Here is a 21,233-nt window from a genome sequence, read left to right as displayed (position 1 = left end):
ATATCTGCATGCTCACATCTGCATAGCAAACGGTACACCTCCTTCAGCATGTTTCAGCAAGATGGCTTGCAAAGTCAGAGAACTAGTGGTAGAAGTGCAGTTTGTACATCAGAGACAGGGAAACTAAACCAACTACTTGTGCAAGGTAGTACCTTTACTCTTGAACTGCCACCTTTGAAAGGAATTCCTGGTACTCATCATGCTGATACACATCTCAGTGCAAACGAGGCACTTCTGAGTAACACCTAAAACTCACCAGGAAATGATTCTGTAAATCACACTGATCACAATGAATGTAATTCCTAGCATGGGGCTTTCTTACACACCCATCGACTCAAAAAGTAGAGCTGCCCAACAGGCACAGGGCTCTGTGCATCATTGTGACTTGTAGGTAGAGAACTTATCAGGTGCAGAGGAGCAGGCACCATCCTAATCTGAAATTGCTCATTTGCTTGATAAATTAAGCAATCTCTAACTATAGAAGGGCTATTCATGCTAATTACACTGCTGTTATAGAAATAATTAAGCAGCAATTCATTGCAGGTGCAGTATCGTTGTAGGAATAACATCACTAACAGGGACAGAGCAGAGGTGCAGTAGAAGTGTGCCATTAAGTGTGCCATTGGTGAAGGCGCTGAAAAGACCTCAGTGGGCTGATGGGCTACAGAAAGCCACTGTGGCCAGATTTCCATGATAGGAGTATTCAAGCCCTCTGCTGGGCACACTGGGGAATACTGGCCTGATGCTTGGCCACAAGCAAGCAGCTGGGGAAAGCAAGCAAACTTGCACCAACCCCAGGTGGTTGCTAGAGGCAGGTAAGCTGCTGGGAACTGGGTGTTTGGGAGCGGTACTAAACAAAAAACTCTGTGAGATTTAAGTTTTTCATGGTTGTAGTTGAAGTGAAGCTCAGGCTCCTGAAAAGAAGCAGCATAAGCATCGGTTAGTTAACCCAATAAAAGGAAAGGTATTTTTTTCTTAAGAAATTCTTTACTGTGAGAGTGGTGAGACACACTGGAACAGGTTGCCCAGTGAGGCTCTGAACGCCCCCTTGCTAGAAGCATTCAAGGCCAGGCTGGATGGGGCTTTGAGCAACCTGGTCTAGAGCGAGGTGTCCCTGCCTATAGCAGGGGATTGGAACTAAGTGAGCTTAAAGGTCTCTTCCAACCCAAACCATTCTATGATTCTTAAAAATGGGGGCAGTGGGGGAACCATTTATTAATTTCCCTGCTAGGAACATAAGATGTGGGGAAAATAAGCTTTCTCAGTTTGCATATTAGTCATCAGAAGTGTTGGTGGCACTTTTCCCACCACTCCAGTTGAAGGCTCATCCCTTCGTACACTGCTGCTTTAGTAGATTAAAATGTAGTCATCAATGCCAGCTTGTACATAAACCTTAATAGTCAGAGATCAGGCTAAGAACTATCATTGCTGTTTTTCATTAAATCAATTTAAATAAAATATTAGATCCATAAAAGCTTTAAGAAAGGGCTATGGTAGTTTTATCTGCTCCCTGAATTGCTAACTCTGAGAACCACTGGGCTTCTTGCTTTGCTAATGACTAATTTTTCTAGCATTTAAGGCTGGAATTTGCTCTTCAGGCCAACCGCATCCTTGGCTGTAGTGCCACCGACTTCAAGTGAAAAAAACAGCAAATAACTGGCCTCACAATTTGTTCTAATTTTTATTCTATGTATTGTGTACAGTGCTTGTCTAAAAGGAGCAGCGATTATTTTGCTTTCTACAGTTTGTCTACAAAATCCGTACAAAGAAGGGTTCATCAGCAATTTCTGGCAGGCTGGCAAGAGGTGGAGTTTATGGAGGAGGAGATCAGCTCAAAGCCACCCAGCTCCCACCCAGGGAGTTCAGCAGGAGCAAGTAAATCATTTCCCCAGGCAATAATTCCATAGCCTGCATGGGAAGCAGCTGACTGTGCCAGAGTCCTGAAGTGCCTGGACTGAGGTATGTTCACAAAGTGCTTTAGTGACAGAAGAACTCTGGACAATGCACATCTTTTGGTCCCAGTTTGTTAAAAGAACTTGGTTGCTGTCTGAACCAAGGCTGCCAGATAAGTTACAGCAGGAGCAGAGAGAAAAAGACTTGTAGCTTGTTTAAGCATTATCACTGTGTAAACGAGGTGTTCCTTACTGATCAAGTTAGCTTAAAACACGCATGTATTTGTGTTCTAAGGGCAACCCCTCTTTTTGTGGCAGAAATAGATTACTTTTCTATAGGAGTCAATGCTGCTTTCCAGTTTCAAACCACTGGGACGGCTGCTTAATTCAGATGTCTCCTCATACAGGGAAGGGACCAAATTGGATGTTTCTCATGGCCCAGCAGTATGCGAGCAGTGCGCTCTAAGCTGCTTTAGCTCAAAGTGATTATGTAAGTTAACCTGTGCAAGCTGTTTTCTATAAAAGGAACAAGTGGTATTTTTAGCAGGCTTTATGGAGTTGCTTGGCAAGGGGAAGAAACGGGAGATGCCTCAGCACCTGATCCAGCCCCTGTCACCACCACAGTGACTACGATCACTGGGTTTGGATGTGAGAGGGCGCATCCCTGTTACTGGACCCGTTCACAATAATCTTTCCTAATGCCAGTTTTTAATCAGCTTCCTGTGCCATTGAGCATTTTCTGCATCCCTAACTGGCCTTCAGCAGGGTCAGAGGGGCTCCCTGTGCTCTGTTAGAGAGATCCTGGGGAGATCCTACCTCCATCAGCACCTTGCTGACCATGGTTTGCACTTACCTCCTAGTAAGGAAGGACACCTACCCCACATGCACAAAAAAAAAAAAAAAAAAAAAAAAAAAAAAAAAACAAGGGGGAAAAAAACCAACTTGTATTAGGCTGGGATTTGTAGCTGTCTTCCTTTTTGTTACTACCTAGTGTGCATTTACCTATTTTTCCCCATTTTCATAACAGGAACATGCTGACTCCTGCAGAGAATGGTCATCTGGGTAAGTGCAAATTTAAAAAAGCTAAGGCTCTATGAAGTATGTGTGAAGGGTGTGTGAAATTGATAGCTGCCCTGGTTTGCTAATTCCCATCCCCTACCAGCAGTCTCTTCTAAGAAGTGAGGCTGCTCCCAGGAGAAGACAAAAATCTCAGTTTTAGATGGAGGTGGGTCTGTTCAACTGTCATTTCTGAACAAAGTTATATTTTGTTCCCCAAAAAGCTTCAGTAAATTATTTCAAGGGAGTACATCTGTCGTTAACTCACTCTTACAGAGCCACATATCCCAAATCTCTTTGTGTTCCTAAAGGCTGGCCCCGTATTTCTCTACATGAACTGGTGGGGCATTTTGAATATTCTCTCCAGCCGGAGACCTGCCAGACATTTGGCCTTAGCAATGGTAGCAATGACAGTGGTGATCTAGGAATCTTCATTCAGTCAAACCAAACGGAATACATAAAATTAAAACCAAAAAACATACAACTCTCCAGTAAATGCATAAAGTTACTTTATTTTCAGTATACATTTAATTTTGAAAAATATAAATGCTAAAATATCTCATCATCTTCATCTTTTGATTCCATAAAAGTCACAATAGAAAGCTTCATAAAACTGTAAAATACTATGTTATAAGGAATTTCATGTTTCATATTAGTGGAAAAAAAATTTAATATATTGAAATGTTTTCTGCTTTTTTCGTTTTTGTTCCACCATCTTGATCCACTTCATTTTACATTAATTCTTTATTCTTTCCTCCAAAGCAAATATAGACTTAAGAGAATTAAAACTAATGAAAGTATCTGAAAGTGCGTATTGATTCCAAGGAAAAAAAAAAAAGTAATGCATACAAATATATGTCAACCTTGACAACAAATAATTAGTGGCTACAGAGGCAGGCAGTCACCATTTTCATGGGCCTGGGACAAAGCTATCTGCAGTTCGTTTGTTTTCACTGGGTGATGGCAGGATTTGTGCCCTCACTTGGTACCTGTTTTTGTAGGACTTCTAAGATAAACTGTTTGGGGGAGTTTTTTGGTTTGTTTTTTTTTTGTTTTTAATGGACTCTTCTGATTTCAGAAGAGCCTTCCCAGAAGCCAGAAGTACTTATCCAGGCTTTTCTCACCAACTGTCCAATTCTGAACCAAAATTAGTTTTAGTTTTATTGTCACAAGGCCTACAAAGTGCAGTGAAACTCACCTTGTGGTGACATCAGCTTATCAAATGCTATTAGGCAGCTGCTTTTCACTGCCTTCTACCTCTTGGTGCCAGCAGAGCTCTTGCTTGCTGTCCTTGTGGTTGTTTAATTTTTTTTAAAGAAAAAAAATAGAAAGGACACACAGCCTTCAACAAAATGCTGTTGTCAGGAAGCAGGAAATAAAAATTTTCCAGCTTCTGTCTCCATCCAGAGTTGTTTTTGACATGGAAGACTACAGCAATCTTTGTCCCATCCCTTAAACAATGCTACCCTCTGTACAACAGCTCGTCTGTTAATGTAAAAAATAAAAAAGAGAGAGAAAGATCTAGATCAGCAGTCAATACATTTCAAGTACATTTAACATGGTTCAAAAGTGGAAGACCTCATTTTTGTGAAGACAAATCACCAGGTAATAGCAGATGAAAGGATGTATGATGTGTGTGTGCGTATATGCATGTGTGCAGTATGCTGCATTCTGAGCATACTGTAGCTGGGGGGAGGGTTCTTTTGTCAGTGCTCTTTTAAGGAAATCTTTTTCTCTATATTAATCTATGCTGATCTTTCCTTATTTGGATTTCTACAAATAAAGTGTCTGGGCAAAACATAAAAGCTCACATGTACTGTGTACATGATGACACTTGAGCCTGTTTCCCCTTTGGTAGTCTGCGACTTACTTTCACCAAGGAATTAGAACAGTTTTCTACATGTTAGCATTGCACTTCCCAGGTTCTCTGTCCTCCAACTAATCCTAGCAGGCAGCAGAAGGGATCACACAGTGGCTGCTTTTCTGGCTGCTTCAGATAGCTCCTCACCCTTTTTGAAGCAGGTTTGGGCTGCATTTATGGGATGCTGATATCTCAGGGGCAGCAAAGAGGAACAGCTGCTCTCCCTTCTTCTTGCTCTGCTTTCTCACAGTAAACAAGAATGTTAGGAAAGCAGAAATTTAGATTCCTTGGTAACAAGCTGGGGAATGTACGTGTGTGTGCATGTGTGTGTGCTGTGCCAATTCCTCTGCAACTCAATCCTATTTGTGCAGCAACGAGCACTTGCACAAGACTGTGCAAATTAGTACAAAAATAATATAAAAACAATAATATTATTACAGTGCATATAATTGCATCTTTTAACCAGAACTAGTATCTGGGGAAAAAGAGAGTCCTAGTTTGCAGCTCTAATTGTTGTTGTGGTTGTTACTAGCTTGTGGATGCTAAAATTTGGCATATAAAGTCTCTCAGCACCGTGATAAAATGCTATTTCCTTAATCAACATGGACTTTGGTTTCTTCACAACAGGTGTGGAAGCCACTAAGCTCTACTTTTTATTCATTAGGGAAAAAAAATGAAACAAAGCCGTGTTAGGCATTACAAAATAGTTTCTGCAAGTGTGTTTTTTAATGCCCAGCACTGGGGGCTATTAGGGACTGTCCCCCCCTCTGCTGCTGCTGGGCAGCCGCTCTCACTGCTGTTTCCCTGGTATGCTTCACTGCAGGGAGCTTCGTTTTTACAATGAAGCGTTTGCAGTGTCATATGAAATCCTCGCACTTTAAATAAATGTGCTGGGGAAGGCCAGTTTCCCAAATGCTATTTTATATGTGCATACTCAAGTTCACTGTATACCCACAGCAGAGAAAATGATCTGTCACAAGGCGATGCTTGCTGGGTTTAAAACCAAAAACCTGTCACTGTGTCACTGTGCCTAGCTGATTTGCTACCGCTATGTTATCGTGTATGGAAGGTTTTGGTTTACTGGGCAGAGGGCCGAGCAGTCAAGGTGTAAGAATAAATTCTGTACGTGACAGAAAGCAGTGCCTGGGCTCTGTCAGTTCTCGAGGAGGATCTAGAACATGCATCTCAACTGCATGCAGGGTGTTTCCACTTGCACACATACACACACGTGCACACACGGATGTTTCACATGAAAGAATTCTAACAATACTGCATAGGAAATCAACAAAATGAATACAATCAGCATCGTCCACTGACACTGTTAAGCAGTCAGTATTTCACTTACCAGCAGTACACTTAAGACTCATCCTAGATCATGAGAGATTTAAGTTATATCCCATCTCCTTCATAGTGAAGTTAGATTATTCATAAAAAACAAAATAACCCTAAGTAGTACAGAAGCTTCAGAGTAGAAGGTGTTGATAAAACTGATCCAGCCCTATGCCATGTCCTGGAGATTGTGTATTTTTTTTTCTTTTTTGTAAAAATCACATTATATATGGTACAATACATTTTTACAGAAAGCCTGGCATCTAGAAATAAGAGGTAGAACTACTCAAAACTATACGTTTCCTGCTGCAGGAAAAATTCATTTTTCTTTACAGTAATTAAAAAAAGGTTAAAAAAATTGACAAAAAAAAAGTCATAGGTTAGGCCCCCATAATTTAAACAAAATAATCTAGGAAAATAACACTCTTCAATGTACCTGACAGATTAAGTCCATTAAAGTGTTTTTTTTAAAAAAAATTGCATAGGAAAGGGACATTTCAAAACACATGCTACAACGATGGCAATAATTTGTCTGTGCTGGGAGTGAAGTACCTTTTAGTTTTCTTTCCTGTGTTACTACGAGTACAGGCTTTAAGAGCAAGTTAGTATTAGCAGCACTTTCCAGCATCTTAGAGCAGTGTAATAAAGACATTGAATTAGCCTGGAGGTCAGTTTTGTTCTGCCAGACAACAAACAAACAAACAAACACTGATTCACAACTAAAATAATGCCAGTTCCCCTGACATTTCACAAAAGTATTATATTATATCCTTAATACTTCTGCCCTCTGCTTGAAAATGAGATGTGTGCATGTCTAAGCAACAGAGAAGGCAAAAATGAGTCTTGGTCAAAGTGGAAAAATTGGGTGAGGATAAATAAGAAGAATTCTGGAGGGGGAAAAGGGTGGAGCGGGGAGCACAGAATGTCTCATTTACTTACGCAGGTGGGGAGCAGAGAGCATTGTAATATTTGGCTAGTGACAAAATAAATTCCATGTAAGACTTAACAGACAAATTACAAAGTAGTTTCTGTTCCCTTGCTCCTCCAGAAATAACCATTGTCTTCAGGCTCAAGTTCTATTCTAATTTGAGGCACAACTTTTACTGGAGTTCGTGGAGGGCTGCGAAGAAAAAGAAGACAAGGTAGGTAAGTGTATGGACTAATGCCATGTATTTTAGTGATGCTTGATGCACTCTGCAGTGCTCAGCTGAATTCTGAAGAGTGCATTTTCTGAGGGATCAGTTCCTGAAAAACTGTGCAACTCCAAGATGAAAAGATATATTCATAAACAGAGTGGCTGGTGGAGCTGGTTCACACCTCAAAAACTGCAGATCCTAGTACTTACTGGGCACAGCATGCTGTCACATCTAGAAATGGAAAAAATGCTCGACTCCCAATACCAAGTGTATCAGCACAGACCAGTGCAACACAGCTTTCTGAAACTGGCAGCTTACAGACACCAAATAAATAACTCAGATGGGAACTGGTAATAGAAAGCTCTCTTTGGTACCAGAACTTATTGATAGGCCTGTGCATCACGTAATATTATTTAAATGAATTGGTCCAAACACTGCTCATGTCAGGGACTAAGCCTACTGATTTTGTTAACAGAGGAGCTCCACGTACCCAGAACTTGTGCTTCACACAACTAACTGCCTGTATAAGTTTATATATTTTTAAGTCATTTAATTTTTTTCCCATGTAGACATGTTTTTCTAGACTTTTCCCAGTTGTTCCACAACTTTTTGCTGATTTGGACCCCAAGACCTACATGAGTACTGCGGCTGGGGTCTAACATAAGGCCAGCAGAGTACTTATGTAAGCTAGTCACTCTCTCCACACTGTAAGGCCATGCTGGGAATTAAGTTAGGATGTAACAACTGCACATTAGAAATTCTCTCAAGTGTTTTCTAAGAGTTTCCTGTAGACAGAAACTCTGTAGAGTTCTCTGTAGACACTGTGGCACATAGAAATTGCATTTTACAAGTACTTACCTTGGCATAGTGTGTGACTGAAGAAAAGGAATTTTATCAGCACGACGTATGGCGTTCAAGGAATGTTGGTGATTTTTCTTCTGTCAGGGAGGAGAGAAAAGATCTTTTTTGTCATTGCATGCAGCACTGATGGTTTCTTAAACCCAGCAAACTCTCACATGTATTTAGCAGTGCTTTTAACTGCTGACTTCCTTCTATATTAATTTCACAGCTGGTAAATGAAAATAATAAAGTTAAGTCTCTCCTCCAACATACAGAATCTGAACTGCCAAAACAGTGGTGATTGATTTGCAGGGACTGCCCTGTGAGCTGCATTCAGCTGCATGCTGAATGCATGCGTATACAGTTGTACAGCCAGGAGCAGTCACTTAGCTGCCACAGAAGAGGCCACTAAGCTGCTCCAAGTAAACAGCCCATGGGAAAACTCACTTTGTATTCACCAGGCCTGCACTGCAGCATAGCAAAGGGTGTCCACTTCATGTATGCTTCCCGGGGGAAGCCACAAGACACTGACTGCAAAGCTGGTCTCAGCCCAGCGTGAGGCGCGAGCATTTATGTGTCTGTTTTGTGCTTAGAGTTGCCTGACAAAAAGGAGTTGGGAATCCCTCAATCAGGGCTTGGGCACACAAAGCCTAGATGGGAAATTCCCAAATTCCATCTGAGAAAAACTACTCTGTTTCTTGGCCTCCTTTCAGCACGTTTACATCTTGATACTTACCTTTCATCTACAACTTAAGTTACCCTGTGTTCCCCCACTGTAGCATCCAAACTCCTTGCATGAAAACAGGTGGCTTGTTGCCTGTAATCACATTCATTTCCTGACCAGCATGGTGAAATGTACTCTTTTTTAATAATAATTCTATTCTTGCTATTGCTGAAGGGAAGCTAAAGAGTAAAAAATGAATTTTGTGTTTGAACAGAGAAACAGCTGGAATTCACTTCTCTGCCTTAGTAATTGAAGGGTAAATAATTTGTCAAGCACTCTAAAGATGCAAAATATGGTCAAGTACTGAATGCTATTAGTATTATTATTAATATACTTTGAGTCTTGGAGCACTGGGTGAGTAGGGTAAGACCATGATGTGGATGGATTCCAGCTACTTTTGCTAATACAAGAGCCTGATTTTTTTTTTTTTTTTTTTTTTTTTTTGCATTGTTACTAAATAAAAGCTGACAAATCAATTTCTGATTCATAATACTGCACACATACACAAACAAACAAACTGCTGCTTGGCCCATGGTCGTCTTATCCCATGTTGTCTGAAAAGGGCAATCCAACAAACAGGTTTGTGGCAGAAGTATTACCATTTCCCTAATTATTTCAACCCTGATGAACAGTGTACCCAATTGTAAGATCCTGTGCAACAACATTTAAGATGAACTTGGTTTAAGCATATCAGGGCATTTTCACAGAAAAATGAAGATGGTCTGTTAGGTTCAAGGTTGTTACACTGAGAGTGTGCAATTAGTAAAGTAGTTGTCTTTCTCTTTGGCTTTGTTTTAGAATGTTAATCTCTTAAGTGTTCATTTATCTAAAAACACAATGCAATGCTTAGGGTTGCCAAATGCCACCACCAAAAGCCAAGATAGTTAGGGACCAGCTCCTAAACACAAATCCTACTTAAGGAGTCTAAAGATCAGTGTTTCCAGGTCTTATTCCTAGAAATCTTATCACTAGTAATGCAGCAGTATTGATTTACTGTTATCATTTGTTCCCATCTCATGACAAAACAGCATATTTATCTCAAGACTGAACCCACTGCTCATAATACTGTCAAAAGTCGCTGCAAAGGCAAAAAAGCTCATGTCAGTTGTTACTTCTTATTCCTCTCTTAAAAGACTATGATATGAGAAGTTAAAGTGACTGAAAATTAAGGCGTAGTTGAGTTGGAGACCTGTAGCTAGCAGTCCGGTATTGTTCAACATCTTCATCAATGACTTGGAAGAAGGGATACAGTCCACCCTCAGCAAGTTTGTTGATGCAATACTGGGAGGAGTGGCTGACAGACAAGACGTCTGTGGTACCTTTCAGAGAGACCTGGGTGGGCTGGGGAGCTGGGTAGAGATGAACCTGATGAGGGTTCAACAAAGGCAAGCGTACAGTCCTATGCATGGAGAGGAATAACCATACACACCAGTACAGGTTAGGGGCTGAACTGATGGAAAGGAGCTATGCAGAGGACACCCAAGGTGTCCTGGTGGATTACAGGTTGACCATGAACCCAGGAGTGTGCCCTTGTGGCCAAGAAGGCCAGTGGGACCCTGGGGTGCATTAAACAGATCATGGCCAGCATGTCAACAGAGGTTCTCTTCCCCCTCTACTCGGCCTTGGTAAAGCCTCATCTGGAGTACAGTGTCCAGTTGTGGGCTCCCCAGTTCAAGAAAGACAGGGAACTCCTAGAGAGAGTCCAGTGGAGGGCCACAAAAATGACTGGGGGCCTGGAGCAATCTCCCCTATGAGAAAAGGCTGAAAGACTTGGGACTTTTCAGTCTGGAGGAGACTAAGAGGAAGATCTTAGAAATCTCTGAAGGGCAGGTGTCAAGAGAATGGGGCCAAGTTATTTTGGTGGTGCCCAGTGACAAGACTAGGGGCAACAGACAAAAACCAGAATACAGGAATTTCCACTGAAACATGAGAAAGAAATTCTTTACTTTGAGTATGACATAGCACTGGAACAGGCTGCCCAGAGAGGCTGTGGTTCCTTCTTTGGAGATATTCAAAACCCTCCTGGAAGCTTTCTTGTACAACCTACTGTAAGGGAACATGCTATTGCAGGGAGTTTAGACTGGATGATCTCTAGCGGTCCCTTCCAACCCCTACCATTCCTTGATTCCAGGATATTAACCTAAGAAATAGAAAGACACAATAGCACAAAAGCAAGTCACCTAAGAAGGGAAATGTGTTAAAGGTCAAATGATCACTGCTTTGTCAGTGTAATGAATAATGTGAATCAATGACATGCTTAATTATTCTTTCAAAGTGCTGAGTTTTGCAACTGCTTGGAACCTAAGGAAATAAACAGTAACAGGACAGAAATGCAGTTCAGACATGCTGCAAATCCAGAGCAATAGACTCAGGAAAAATAAACGCAAACCATCAGCAAATTTAACATAAAATGGCAAAGGTCAGAAATGGACTGAGTGGATGGGGGAGTTACAGAGAGGAGGAGAAAGGAAGTTATCACGAAACATAGCTGGACAAAAGCAGTTTAAGCTGGAGGCACCAAAAGAAATAACACAGATTTTGGAAAGAAAAAAGAATACATAAAAACAAAGCCAAATACTGTCATAAATCAGAGACCTGGAAATTAAAAACAAACAAAAACCCCACACTTCTGAAACAATAGAAAAGCTTTAAAAAAAAATTAATTTATATATATATTTTGTACTGCACGTCAGAGTCACGCAGGCATGCAAGAGGTTAGTTCTACTCACTGTCGGCAGGTTTGCTATCACTTAGGAAAGGTTCCTGCTCCATGATGTCCATTGGTATTTTAATACTTGGGACTTTTTCTGAGTAGGGGCAGTCAGACTGTGAAAGAAACGTGTAAAAGTTCTTAGAAAATTTCCACTGCTCTCTTACTGTCACCCACAAATTAATATTATCCTTCACATAATTTCTGTAGAAATCAGGAGAAAAGTAAAAGAAAAAGAAGGAATTCTGTAGACCAGCTGATGGCCTCTTGATTTTAAACTGGATCCCTTTTGCACCTTACTTTCCCTCTTCACACTATGCAAGTAAAGCAGACTGAAAGAATAATCTTATCTAAGTAAGCGTTATCTTTTCCTCTCTCCACCTCACCAGTTCCTATGCTACTAGTTTATAAGACACAATCTGAGTCAGCTTGGGGTTGACTACAGGAAATAATGGATCAAACATGCATTTGTTGGCAGAAATGATAGGGCACTGGCTTCTGAGAAATCTCACCAAAAAGTTTCTATTCTTATTGTGATTCCTATGAATTATAGCAGGACAATCTCTATATTTTTTTCTCCCTCCAAACTGTTCTACAAGGAAGTATCAGGCAGACAATCTTTAACTTCTATTGTACAAAGAAAGAGTTTTCCTCTTTCTATTTGTTACTTAAATAAAGTCAGACCTAGTCCCAATTATACCTCTGCTTACAGTAAGATGTTTCATCAAATCCAGAATTCATGTAATCCCACCACACAGGAGATACAGCAGACTGTTCAAGAAGAATTACAAGCGCAGAGAAAAGCTGTACTTGTTAGCAAGCCTTTCTCCAAGATAGCTTTCTGCTGAAGTCAGCGAGCTTTTGCTCAAATTATCAGCACTCTGTGACCACTGAGTCCCCACTGTGTCCCACTGGTTCCAATAATAACCCACTTGCTTGTGCTTAGAAGGTGCTGAATTACTTGGCTTTTAATTAATTAATTAATTAATTTTTATCAAACAGTTTATTGTAATCAGAGAAGGGCTGATACTGTTTGACTTGGCAAAGAAATTAAGGTGATACACACCAAGTGATGTGTGCCAGAAATGTTAACCTAGCTTTATTCCTAGAGAGAACAAGACGAAGTATGAAGTATAACACTGCGCTGGGGGGAATCTGACCTAAAAGTCAGAGTAGGAAAACATAACAGAAACCAGAAAATCTCTCTCCCTGGGTCTTCTTTTTAGTTTGTTTTGTTTGTTTGTTTTTTAATGTTACAGACATCCAGTGCAATGCTGTGTGTACTCCACTAGCAAAATGTTTCCTCAGATGTGTGCATATATATGCACATTACTTATTTTTAACAAAACTATATATAAGCATAGCTCAAATAAATTCTAAAAAGACATGGAGGCAATAAAGCCATACCAGAATTCCCATCCATTTGGAGTTATGTTGTAAGCGAGCTAAGAGTTGAGTAATCCGTCCAACATATCACTGTTCTGCTGCTAATAAATAAAAGATCTGTGGAATGGGAGTGCTCATGCTCGAGCTGCTTTAAACTTGACCATGCAAAAAGAAAAAAGAGATAGAGAAAATGCCTATGGTTGGCAAAAGTACTCTAAAGGGGAAAAGAGGCTATCACACATCACTTCTGATTCTTAACCTAAATATAACATCCCAGTGTCTTTTTTAAAAATTGGCTGGTGCTTCCTGGATCATGCATTTTGGACATAAAATCTGAGACAAAATTCAGCTTTCCACTACACACAAGCTTAGGTAAATCCAGCAATTAGCGGCTGTAATTTTCACCAAGTTACTGAAAAACTTTCTTTGCAGCTCCTTTCTTGCTGTCCCTAACTGCCAGCAAATCCCCAGTGAGAACTAATAGTAAATCCTAACTCGTGCTAAAGAGCAGTCTCTGTTAATGCCAGGTTTTGCTGTGCTTGTTTACATAACACCACTTGAATTCACAACGTCCAGCAATTCTCTTCTCAACTCTTATCAGTAGAATGCCTGCAAAACCCCACAGTACTAATTTTAATTTTAAAGAGGCATATTTCTGGAATGGAAAGGGTGACAATAATCAAACCCATAACACCAAGTGCTTTATGTTCAGGAAGCTGCCAAAAGCAAGTGCTGGAAAAAAAAACAAGAACAAGTTGAGTGAGAACATTCTGCATAAATTCTGTTACCCACGTGACTGAGTACTGTACCTGAAAGTCTATGAGGTTTAAAATACACCAGATACAGGAGACATGGCTAGGGATACTATACTGCTGGATTCAGATCAATCATAATGAAGGAAATGAGTCAAACCTTTGTTGACTTTTCAGTATGTACAGCAGGACATCTTCTTTCACTTTCAGTCATACAAATCTACTGAAGGAAACCCTTGACCTTGGCTTTCCACATGCTGGAGCCATTGAAATGAAAAGGGAGGCCTGTGCAAGGAACACCTTTCTACACACAGTAGTACATAAATGCGCGTATCCTGGGGTGAGGTAGCTTGCAGATGATGGCACACTATTGAAACATCAGTGTCAGAATTTTTACATCCTGTTTCACTGGAGTAATAGAAGAGAAAAAGCATTTCTTATGTTGTCTCCCACAGCTGAGAGGGACAACGTGGGAATGTGCACATGTGGTTTTCTGTTGATGTGATACCGATAACGTAGAAGTCTTGGATCTCATCAGCATGTTCGTAGGTGAGAGCTTTCCTGATGCTTGAAGCTTCTGCTTTCCCTATTAGTCATACAGGCATGAGCTGAAAGTCTCAGCAGGACCTGTACTGCTAAGAAATGCGTCCTCAAGATTTCTTGATAGAAGAGTGCAGGAACAGAGTAGTCTAGTGGTCAGTGCCTGCTAGGAAGGAAGGGAAAGGGGAGTTTGCTGTCTGAAATAAGGACTAATCTTCACAGCTGGGATTCAGCCTGATTTAATGAGGAGTGGATCCAAGCTACCTCCTGTGTCACCGCACCCTCACTACAAAATTCCTAGTTTTGATTCTTGTGTATATTTCCTGCATTATAGAGCATACATTCTCTGAAGAAAGGCCACTGTATATTTTTTCACTGGAATAGCTGGACTTTGTCACCTCTAACACAGCTGTCACGTAAGGGACTTGAGCTCCAGCGTGTTCTCCATCTGGGTCGTGGTTGTGTTTCCTGTCCTGCCTACCTTGAGTAAGGCCAGGCATCAGAATGATCTGGAGGAACTCTTGGAGCTGCCATATTACACTAGAAGACACATTATCTCACTCATCTGATTGCATAAATAGGGCTACTGTGGCAATTCTGCTCAGTACAGGAAAGATACAGATGATACACAGTAGAAAAAGCAGAAGTGCTGCAGGACTGCTCTGCTGCACTGTCACCTCACAGTGTGGTGGCAGCAGTGCTTCCCACAGCTAACCATGGCTTGCTTGCACTTTCCTAAGGCTTCACTGCAAAAAATGCTTCTGGGAAATAACACTGACCCAGTAGCTCCTTCTTCAGGAATTTCCTTTTCCTGAGGTCGCTGTTACCCACTTCGCATCAACCAAAAAGGCCAGGGGGCAAGCAGGCAAGCAACTGAGGTTGCTGTTCCTCTGTCGTACCACACAAGACTTCAGAACTTGGGTATTCCTGGCTGCAGGTTAGTGAGCTAGGTGTGAATCTACAAGAATGTGTCAGCTGGCTTTTCCTCACAAGGCATGATGCCTTCTCATTTTATTTCTCCAGCTCTGTATCGATGTGGTATTTTCCAGCTCCAGGTGATCTTTGTCTAAATCACATGAAAAGTCTTTCTTCATTAACTCTGGAAATTACACAAGCAGAACTTCTGATGCTATGTCAGTGTTCTCCATGTAGCTCATAATTAATGAAGCTTAGCTCCCTTGGTACACAGTCATCCAGCAAAAAATGATGCAGACTGAGGCAGCCAGCTCTCCGAAGGAAGTTCACATTTCTATATGAAGTGCTCTGTAATCAGTGTGTTCACCACTTTCATTTAAGTTTATAGAATTTGAGTTCCCACGAGGTCTGGGTAGGAAAATGTTTGAAGGCACAAGTACCACATTTCATCTTACTACATCTACAATAAAAAGTATCATTTTCTAAGGCACATGGATCTGGTCTAATCAGGTCACCACACTTAGTACTGAATTAGCAAGGTAAGTTAAACTACTACAGTTTCTGTAGGTATATACATGCTGCAACCTGAGATAGAAGCAAAGAGTAAAACACACTGGCAAAAGGGCACGTATGCTATTTAAATGTATTAAAAACAGACAACAAAGCCTCTCCTGAAACATGACAAGACTTAACTTACTGTGCTTTTAAAAAGAGTAATTAGAAAAGAGAACAAAGCAGGCTGTTTTCAGAAGCATCAGAGCTGCTAGCGAAAACCTTTCTCCTCCTAAAACATAAGAGACAATGAGGGGAGAAAGGCAGAGGAGGGAGGGGAAGATGAACTAGACAGGATGATACAAGGTATTCTAGTAAAGAACATAACATGTCAGCAGATATCTTGGGCTCACTTGTGGAAAGTGTGATCGCATTTTTGGCAATGCAAGTTCCAGCTACCACAGGCTGCGGATGCCTGGAAAAGGGAAGGCAGTGTTGAAAAGGTTTTGTTTGGGGCTCATTTGCTGCACCAGGTAGGGACTGTGCTGGTTTGCTTCAAAAGAGGATGGGGAAACCACCATCCCCAAAGTAGTTTTCTGTTTTGTTTTTTTTTTTTTTTTAAAAAAAAGAGAAGTTCCTTACATCCTCATTGTCACTGTCCAGACTGCCCTTCTTCTTTTTCTTCTTCTTCTCATCCTCTTTCTTTTTCTTATCCTTTTCTGGAATGACGTCATCAAGAAAACTTAAGTCATGCTGGGAGAAGAGGTAGTCCATGGCTTTTCTGACTGCTACAAGTGCCAAGATCTGAAAAGGCAGGGAGAGACTTTTCACTTGGACACATTTTTGACTGGAAACATTCTGTGCATACCTGTTCATGCTACTTTTTAATTCCTAACACTTGAATTTTGGTTGTAACAGAACATATAGAGAACAAGGTTATTGAGATATTTCAGTTGTTCACCTTGAAAATCTAATGAATGGAACTGGGTCAGGCCTCAAGCAGCAGTATTTCATATCAGATTAAACAGAAGCAACATACAGGAACAGTAATGTAATCACTTACTGCTTTCGTAAAGGCAGAAGTCAGCTTTAATCTCCTGCTGACAAGTATCAGACAAAATAATTAACTAGAGAGGCCCAAAATGAGTATTTTCATCCATTTGAGGGATTCAGCTTACATATGCATGTTCACAAGGGCATCCTGAGCAATTTTCTTTACTTTTTTTTTTCCTCTCACCATTTCTCCAGATAGAACAATTCTTTAAAAATTATACAGCGGTGTAGGTGTGCTTTCAATTTTACAGTATTAAATTTGCTAGGATTGTGTTTGCAAGAAACTGAAGGAAAAGCTTTTTTCTGGGTAAGACTGCACTCTAAAGCACTGGGAAAAAAAGTAAGGGACACGTCTGAAATGGGTGTCTACATCTATGCTGAAATTTAGCATAACCAACAGATGCATACCAAGATTACACGTACACTCTACTAAAGGGTGCAATGCAGAACGAAAGCTCAACTTGGTTATAAAAAGATGTCATCCATTCCTAGCAACAGGAGACAGATTTTAAGACAGAACAGTTTGCTCCAACTGATGAAGATCAATGGCAGAAATTATCCCTCAGAATGGATCTCAAACTTTGACTATAATTTAAGTGGGGTTCAGAAGTGAAAAATTACTCAGGGAGTGGAAAGATGCCATGGAAGCACCCATCATTATTTCACTATAAATTCCCTCTTTATTAAAAGTACTTTCTCCACAAATAAGCAGGGGGCTGGCTGTTGGTTAGGTCTTCACAGTCAGGTTGTAAGCTAATAGTCTTCCTGTTCTCAAGTGTAATAACTGAGGTTTTATCATTAGATCCAGTCACATCTGTAAGTATAACAAACTTCAGCAAACGTGAAGATTCTCTTATGGACAAAGAGGAAATCTTCAGATCTTAAATTCAGCATTCAACAATACAATACAGCCATGAGAATGCAATGGAAAATGAGCATGCCACTGGAAACTGCTTTTAATATCTTTATATATTTGTATATGTCCTAGCAAAAATATTTGTATGTTTTACTTTTTTCACTTGAATCAGCCTTTCTCATTTCACTAGCATCAGAGAATAAATGCCTTTGTTTTGTTTCCTGCTTTCCTTCATTTTGCTTTCTTAAATAAGCACTGGAGTTTTGTAACTGCACCCACAACTGAGATTTTACTCATTAATAAACCTGAAACTAGGGGAGATTGGGCCAAAATGTAATAAGCAAGTTTCATACAGTGTTGACTTTACAGCATTCTGACCCATTTCCAAGAGAGACGGTCTCTTGGCATGCTGCTATGGCCACACTGGATCCATTTGTCTGTAAAATTACATAAAATTACTACATTAGCTAAGTCACAGGAGGGGTATGGAGGCAGAGAAGGGTCTGCTCTGTGCTCCCATACTATGTACATAAACTACTCCAGTGATCAATGTAAATGGCTGCATGTTTTGGAACTTGGCCGGGTTTGGAGCCTCGTGCCAAGTGTATGTGCTAATTCCCCTTACCACTTGTTTATTTCTTATTTGGCATGTGCACCTAACTGTGTCTCTAGGAGTAGTAATCATCTAATTGCACAGATAGCTGTTTCACTGTTCCCCTTCCTTGATGTAGAAATACCGTATCAGACTGACTGCACAGTGTGTCTTTATGAAATAATTGTGTGATGAATTATTTATAATTCAGGATCCAAAAAATGTTTTTAACATGATTCTGACACGCATCGTTAGAAAGATAACGTGCATCCTATAGATATTTTTAGCAATCTCAGATGTGAAACGTGAATCAACATCCTTGCCCTTTTACTCAATTTCCAAGAAAAAGAGAATCCCTTCCTCACTCTTGATTATGCGAATCCTTCTCTCCACTTGGCGTTTCTCTGAGCAGTGAGATCAGCCTTACCACTTCATTTGCCTTTCTCAATTTGTGTTACTGAAAAGTATGGGAGACATTTTCTGTACAGTACTTAGTGTGGACTGAAATAGGAAAACTCTGCACTCATTCATTCATGCAGGTCAAGGAGAAAACACAGCAAATCTAACCTTGGCAGCCAGGAGCGGTCAAAACTAACTGCACCTATCTGGCAAAAAATTAACTTTTGAAGCTTGCTTTCCCCTCCAGAGCATTTATGTAAAGGCAGCCACAGCACCTGAGAGAATGTGGAGAACATTCACCCTGTGTAATCTTACATCAGCACAATGAATGGAGCTCTAAGTGGAGTTCTAAGGTAGGGCTTTTACAGTGAGAGGATTTGATTTGCATGGTTTGTGGGAGAGTATGCCCATGCGTGGAAGGCCCAGGCTACAGAACAGAGGTGTGACTGGAAAAGGCAAAGGAGAATATCACCTACCATGACAGGGAATATGATAGCAGCCACAGTTGACTTGAGAATCCAGAGTAGGGCTAAGCAAACCACCTGCAGAAACGTGAACAGATGGACTCTGCGCAGCGGGACGTGACGCAGATAGATAAAATCAGGCTGGTGCTTTAGAGGCATCAAGAGCAGCTTCAGACGATCCATGAACTGGATGGAAAATGGAAAAGCAACATACATATAAATGAAACACAGGATAAACAAGGAAGTGAGACAATTGCATAAATAAACTATTAAGTGAGATCTTGAATCGACTTGCTTTCCTTCCATGCACATCGCACAGCATAGAAGGCAGCATGGTTCCTCTGTATTGAGCAATTATTGCTTAATGCAGTGGGCAATTGAAGTTAAGCTTCCACACCCACATTTGGCACCTACACAGAAACAGAAATGAAGCATTTCTCAAAGCAAGGCCTTAAGGTGCTTTTATTTTAGGGAGCAGGACTCCATGTAATCTGATGATTAATATTTAAACCAAAAAACTTAGGTGTCAGTGGAAATAGCTCTGCTGGCTCCAAAAGAATTGGACTGATCTGCTGTAGCTGGAGACAGAGGAAATTTTCTGTTGAATGTCCTGACTACGGCCAGCATTAATGCTTGGGTTACTTCTTTTAACTTCCCTGTTCCTGCCAGGAATGCTATAAAGACATTTGGTATTTAAAAGTAGTGCCTTTGTCAAATTAACTGCAAGCAGAGGTCAGCAGAGGTGAGGGCAGACATCATGTTAACAAAGAATAGAATGCACCCAACTGAAGAAGATGGGCAGCTTTTCAGACAGTGTCCCTTGCCCATGCTGGACTGGTGGACTTGGAGTTAAACCAAAATGGAGAGTTCTCACTAAGTGAAAAACATCCTTGATGGGGGAAAATAAGTAAGCACACAGTTCAGTGACCACCTGTGCCAGAAAGCAGGGGAAATCCCCTCCAGGAGAACCAGCCCAAGGGCGAATATTACAATCCCCCCGTTGTCTCTTACCAGAACTTGGGCTTGTTGCCCATTTCTGAGACCAGATTTATCTCAAACCAGTGAATGAAAGCCTGGGCCATTTTAAAGAATACCCAAATAAACTCTCATGGTACTCACAGAACACAGAGTCTTTCCCCATTAGAGCACAACTAAACACTAGAAAGAAAGGCTACAATTAATAGGGTGCCAGAAAGCAACAAAAACACTTCCAGCTTCCTAGCGCCAATTAAAGATAGTGCACTGTGAGAAAGGCTCCTTACGTAATATTTCCCCAGTGACAAAGAAAGGGGGCTTGGCTTCCCTTCCATAGCAAACAGCAATGTTCCCACTTGTTAACATTGCGGAATAATGCCACCATCATAAATCATGTTCTCTTGTTTTTCTTCACTCTGTAACAGATACCCCAGTAAAGGACCCAAACTATCTCAGAAGTGAGCCTAGAGCCTTTGTAAGCACACCCTGTCCTCTGTATCAGCGTATTGGGGGTGAAGAAGGATCCCGGGTCTTCACATAGGCCCCCATCATTGCTTATGGGGCCAAGACTTGGCTGCTCTCCTGCTGAGCAAATTTCTTTCCTTTAGTGTCATTCTCAAGAACAGCCAGTGTGTGGCAATATTTGTAAATAGTTCCTGCACTGCTTGGGTTTCTTTGGAAACAAATGAGGTGACGGAGGAGAAGAGGAAGGCCAGAAAGTCCTAAGAGAAGCCTTGTAATAATTAATGATTACCATCTTCTGGGCAAGGTCCTGTGGGAAGTCTGCTCACAGATGCCAGAGCAGCCTTGGGCGCTGCGGAAGCTTACCTGCACGCCATTGAGGGACGCAACACCCATGTACAGGAAGACACCATAGAGCACAGGCATAGGAATGAACTGCGGGGGAAAAGAGCAGGAGAAACAAAGTTAGTCGCCTCCATATGTGACACAATGTTAGTGCTCAGGGAGGCATAATCCCCCACTCATGACAGATCTGAACTGTACTTTTGAATCGGTAATGTACAGTAACAGGCACAATCTTTCTGCTGTATTTTGAGAGTTGAAAGAACATCTGGATAGCAGGGCAGAGGCTGAGTGAGCCCTGTTCTCTTCCATTTCAGTGCAACTTGGAAGTCTCCCCAAGAAACAAAAGAAACAAGGACAGATAGTGCCACAGCTAGCCATCAAATTTAAGAAGAGGTGGGATAAAACATTCCAGTAAATTCCAAACTACTTTTCACCTCATAGTTTCTAATGAGAC

General features: G+C 41.0%; 1 protein-coding gene and 1 long non-coding RNA gene across 6 annotated transcripts in view; one reads left to right on the top strand and one right to left on the bottom strand.

Moving 5' to 3' along the window:
- LOC122180499 overlaps nucleotides 1-17,762 on the top strand; it is a 35,760-nt gene extending 17,998 nt beyond the window's left edge. The window contains exons 5-8 of the long non-coding RNA XR_006179108.1: nucleotides 1,745-1,959; nucleotides 2,920-2,954; nucleotides 7,187-7,284; nucleotides 14,142-17,762. This is a non-coding gene — a long non-coding RNA (uncharacterized LOC122180499). The remainder of the gene's footprint in view (nucleotides 1-1,744; nucleotides 1,960-2,919; nucleotides 2,955-7,186; nucleotides 7,285-14,141) is intronic.
- SLC4A4 (solute carrier family 4 member 4) overlaps nucleotides 3,486-21,233 on the bottom strand; it is a 197,592-nt gene continuing 179,844 nt past the window's right edge. For all 5 annotated transcript variants that reach the window (XM_042872178.1, XM_042872176.1, XM_042872180.1 and 2 more), the window contains 6 exons: nucleotides 20,801-20,869; nucleotides 19,010-19,183; nucleotides 16,276-16,437; nucleotides 11,568-11,664; nucleotides 8,133-8,212; nucleotides 3,486-7,258 (listed from right to left, as the gene is read on the bottom strand). In XM_042872178.1, the coding sequence (XP_042728112.1) occupies nucleotides 8,169-8,212; nucleotides 11,568-11,664; nucleotides 16,276-16,437; nucleotides 19,010-19,183; nucleotides 20,801-20,869 (546 nt within the window). In that variant the 3' untranslated portion in view covers nucleotides 3,486-7,258; nucleotides 8,133-8,168. The remainder of the gene's footprint in view (nucleotides 7,259-8,132; nucleotides 8,213-11,567; nucleotides 11,665-16,275; nucleotides 16,438-19,009; nucleotides 19,184-20,800; nucleotides 20,870-21,233) is intronic.

The sequence above is a fragment of the Lagopus leucura genome, unplaced genomic scaffold (genome assembly GCF_019238085.1).
Source record: "Lagopus leucura isolate 7727_CA_CO unplaced genomic scaffold, USGS_WTPT01 Super-Scaffold_100004, whole genome shotgun sequence".
NCBI classification, from domain to species: domain Eukaryota; kingdom Metazoa; phylum Chordata; class Aves; order Galliformes; family Phasianidae; genus Lagopus; species Lagopus leucura.
Note: the sequence above shows the minus strand (reverse complement) of the source record. Positions and strands in the feature narration are given on the sequence as shown.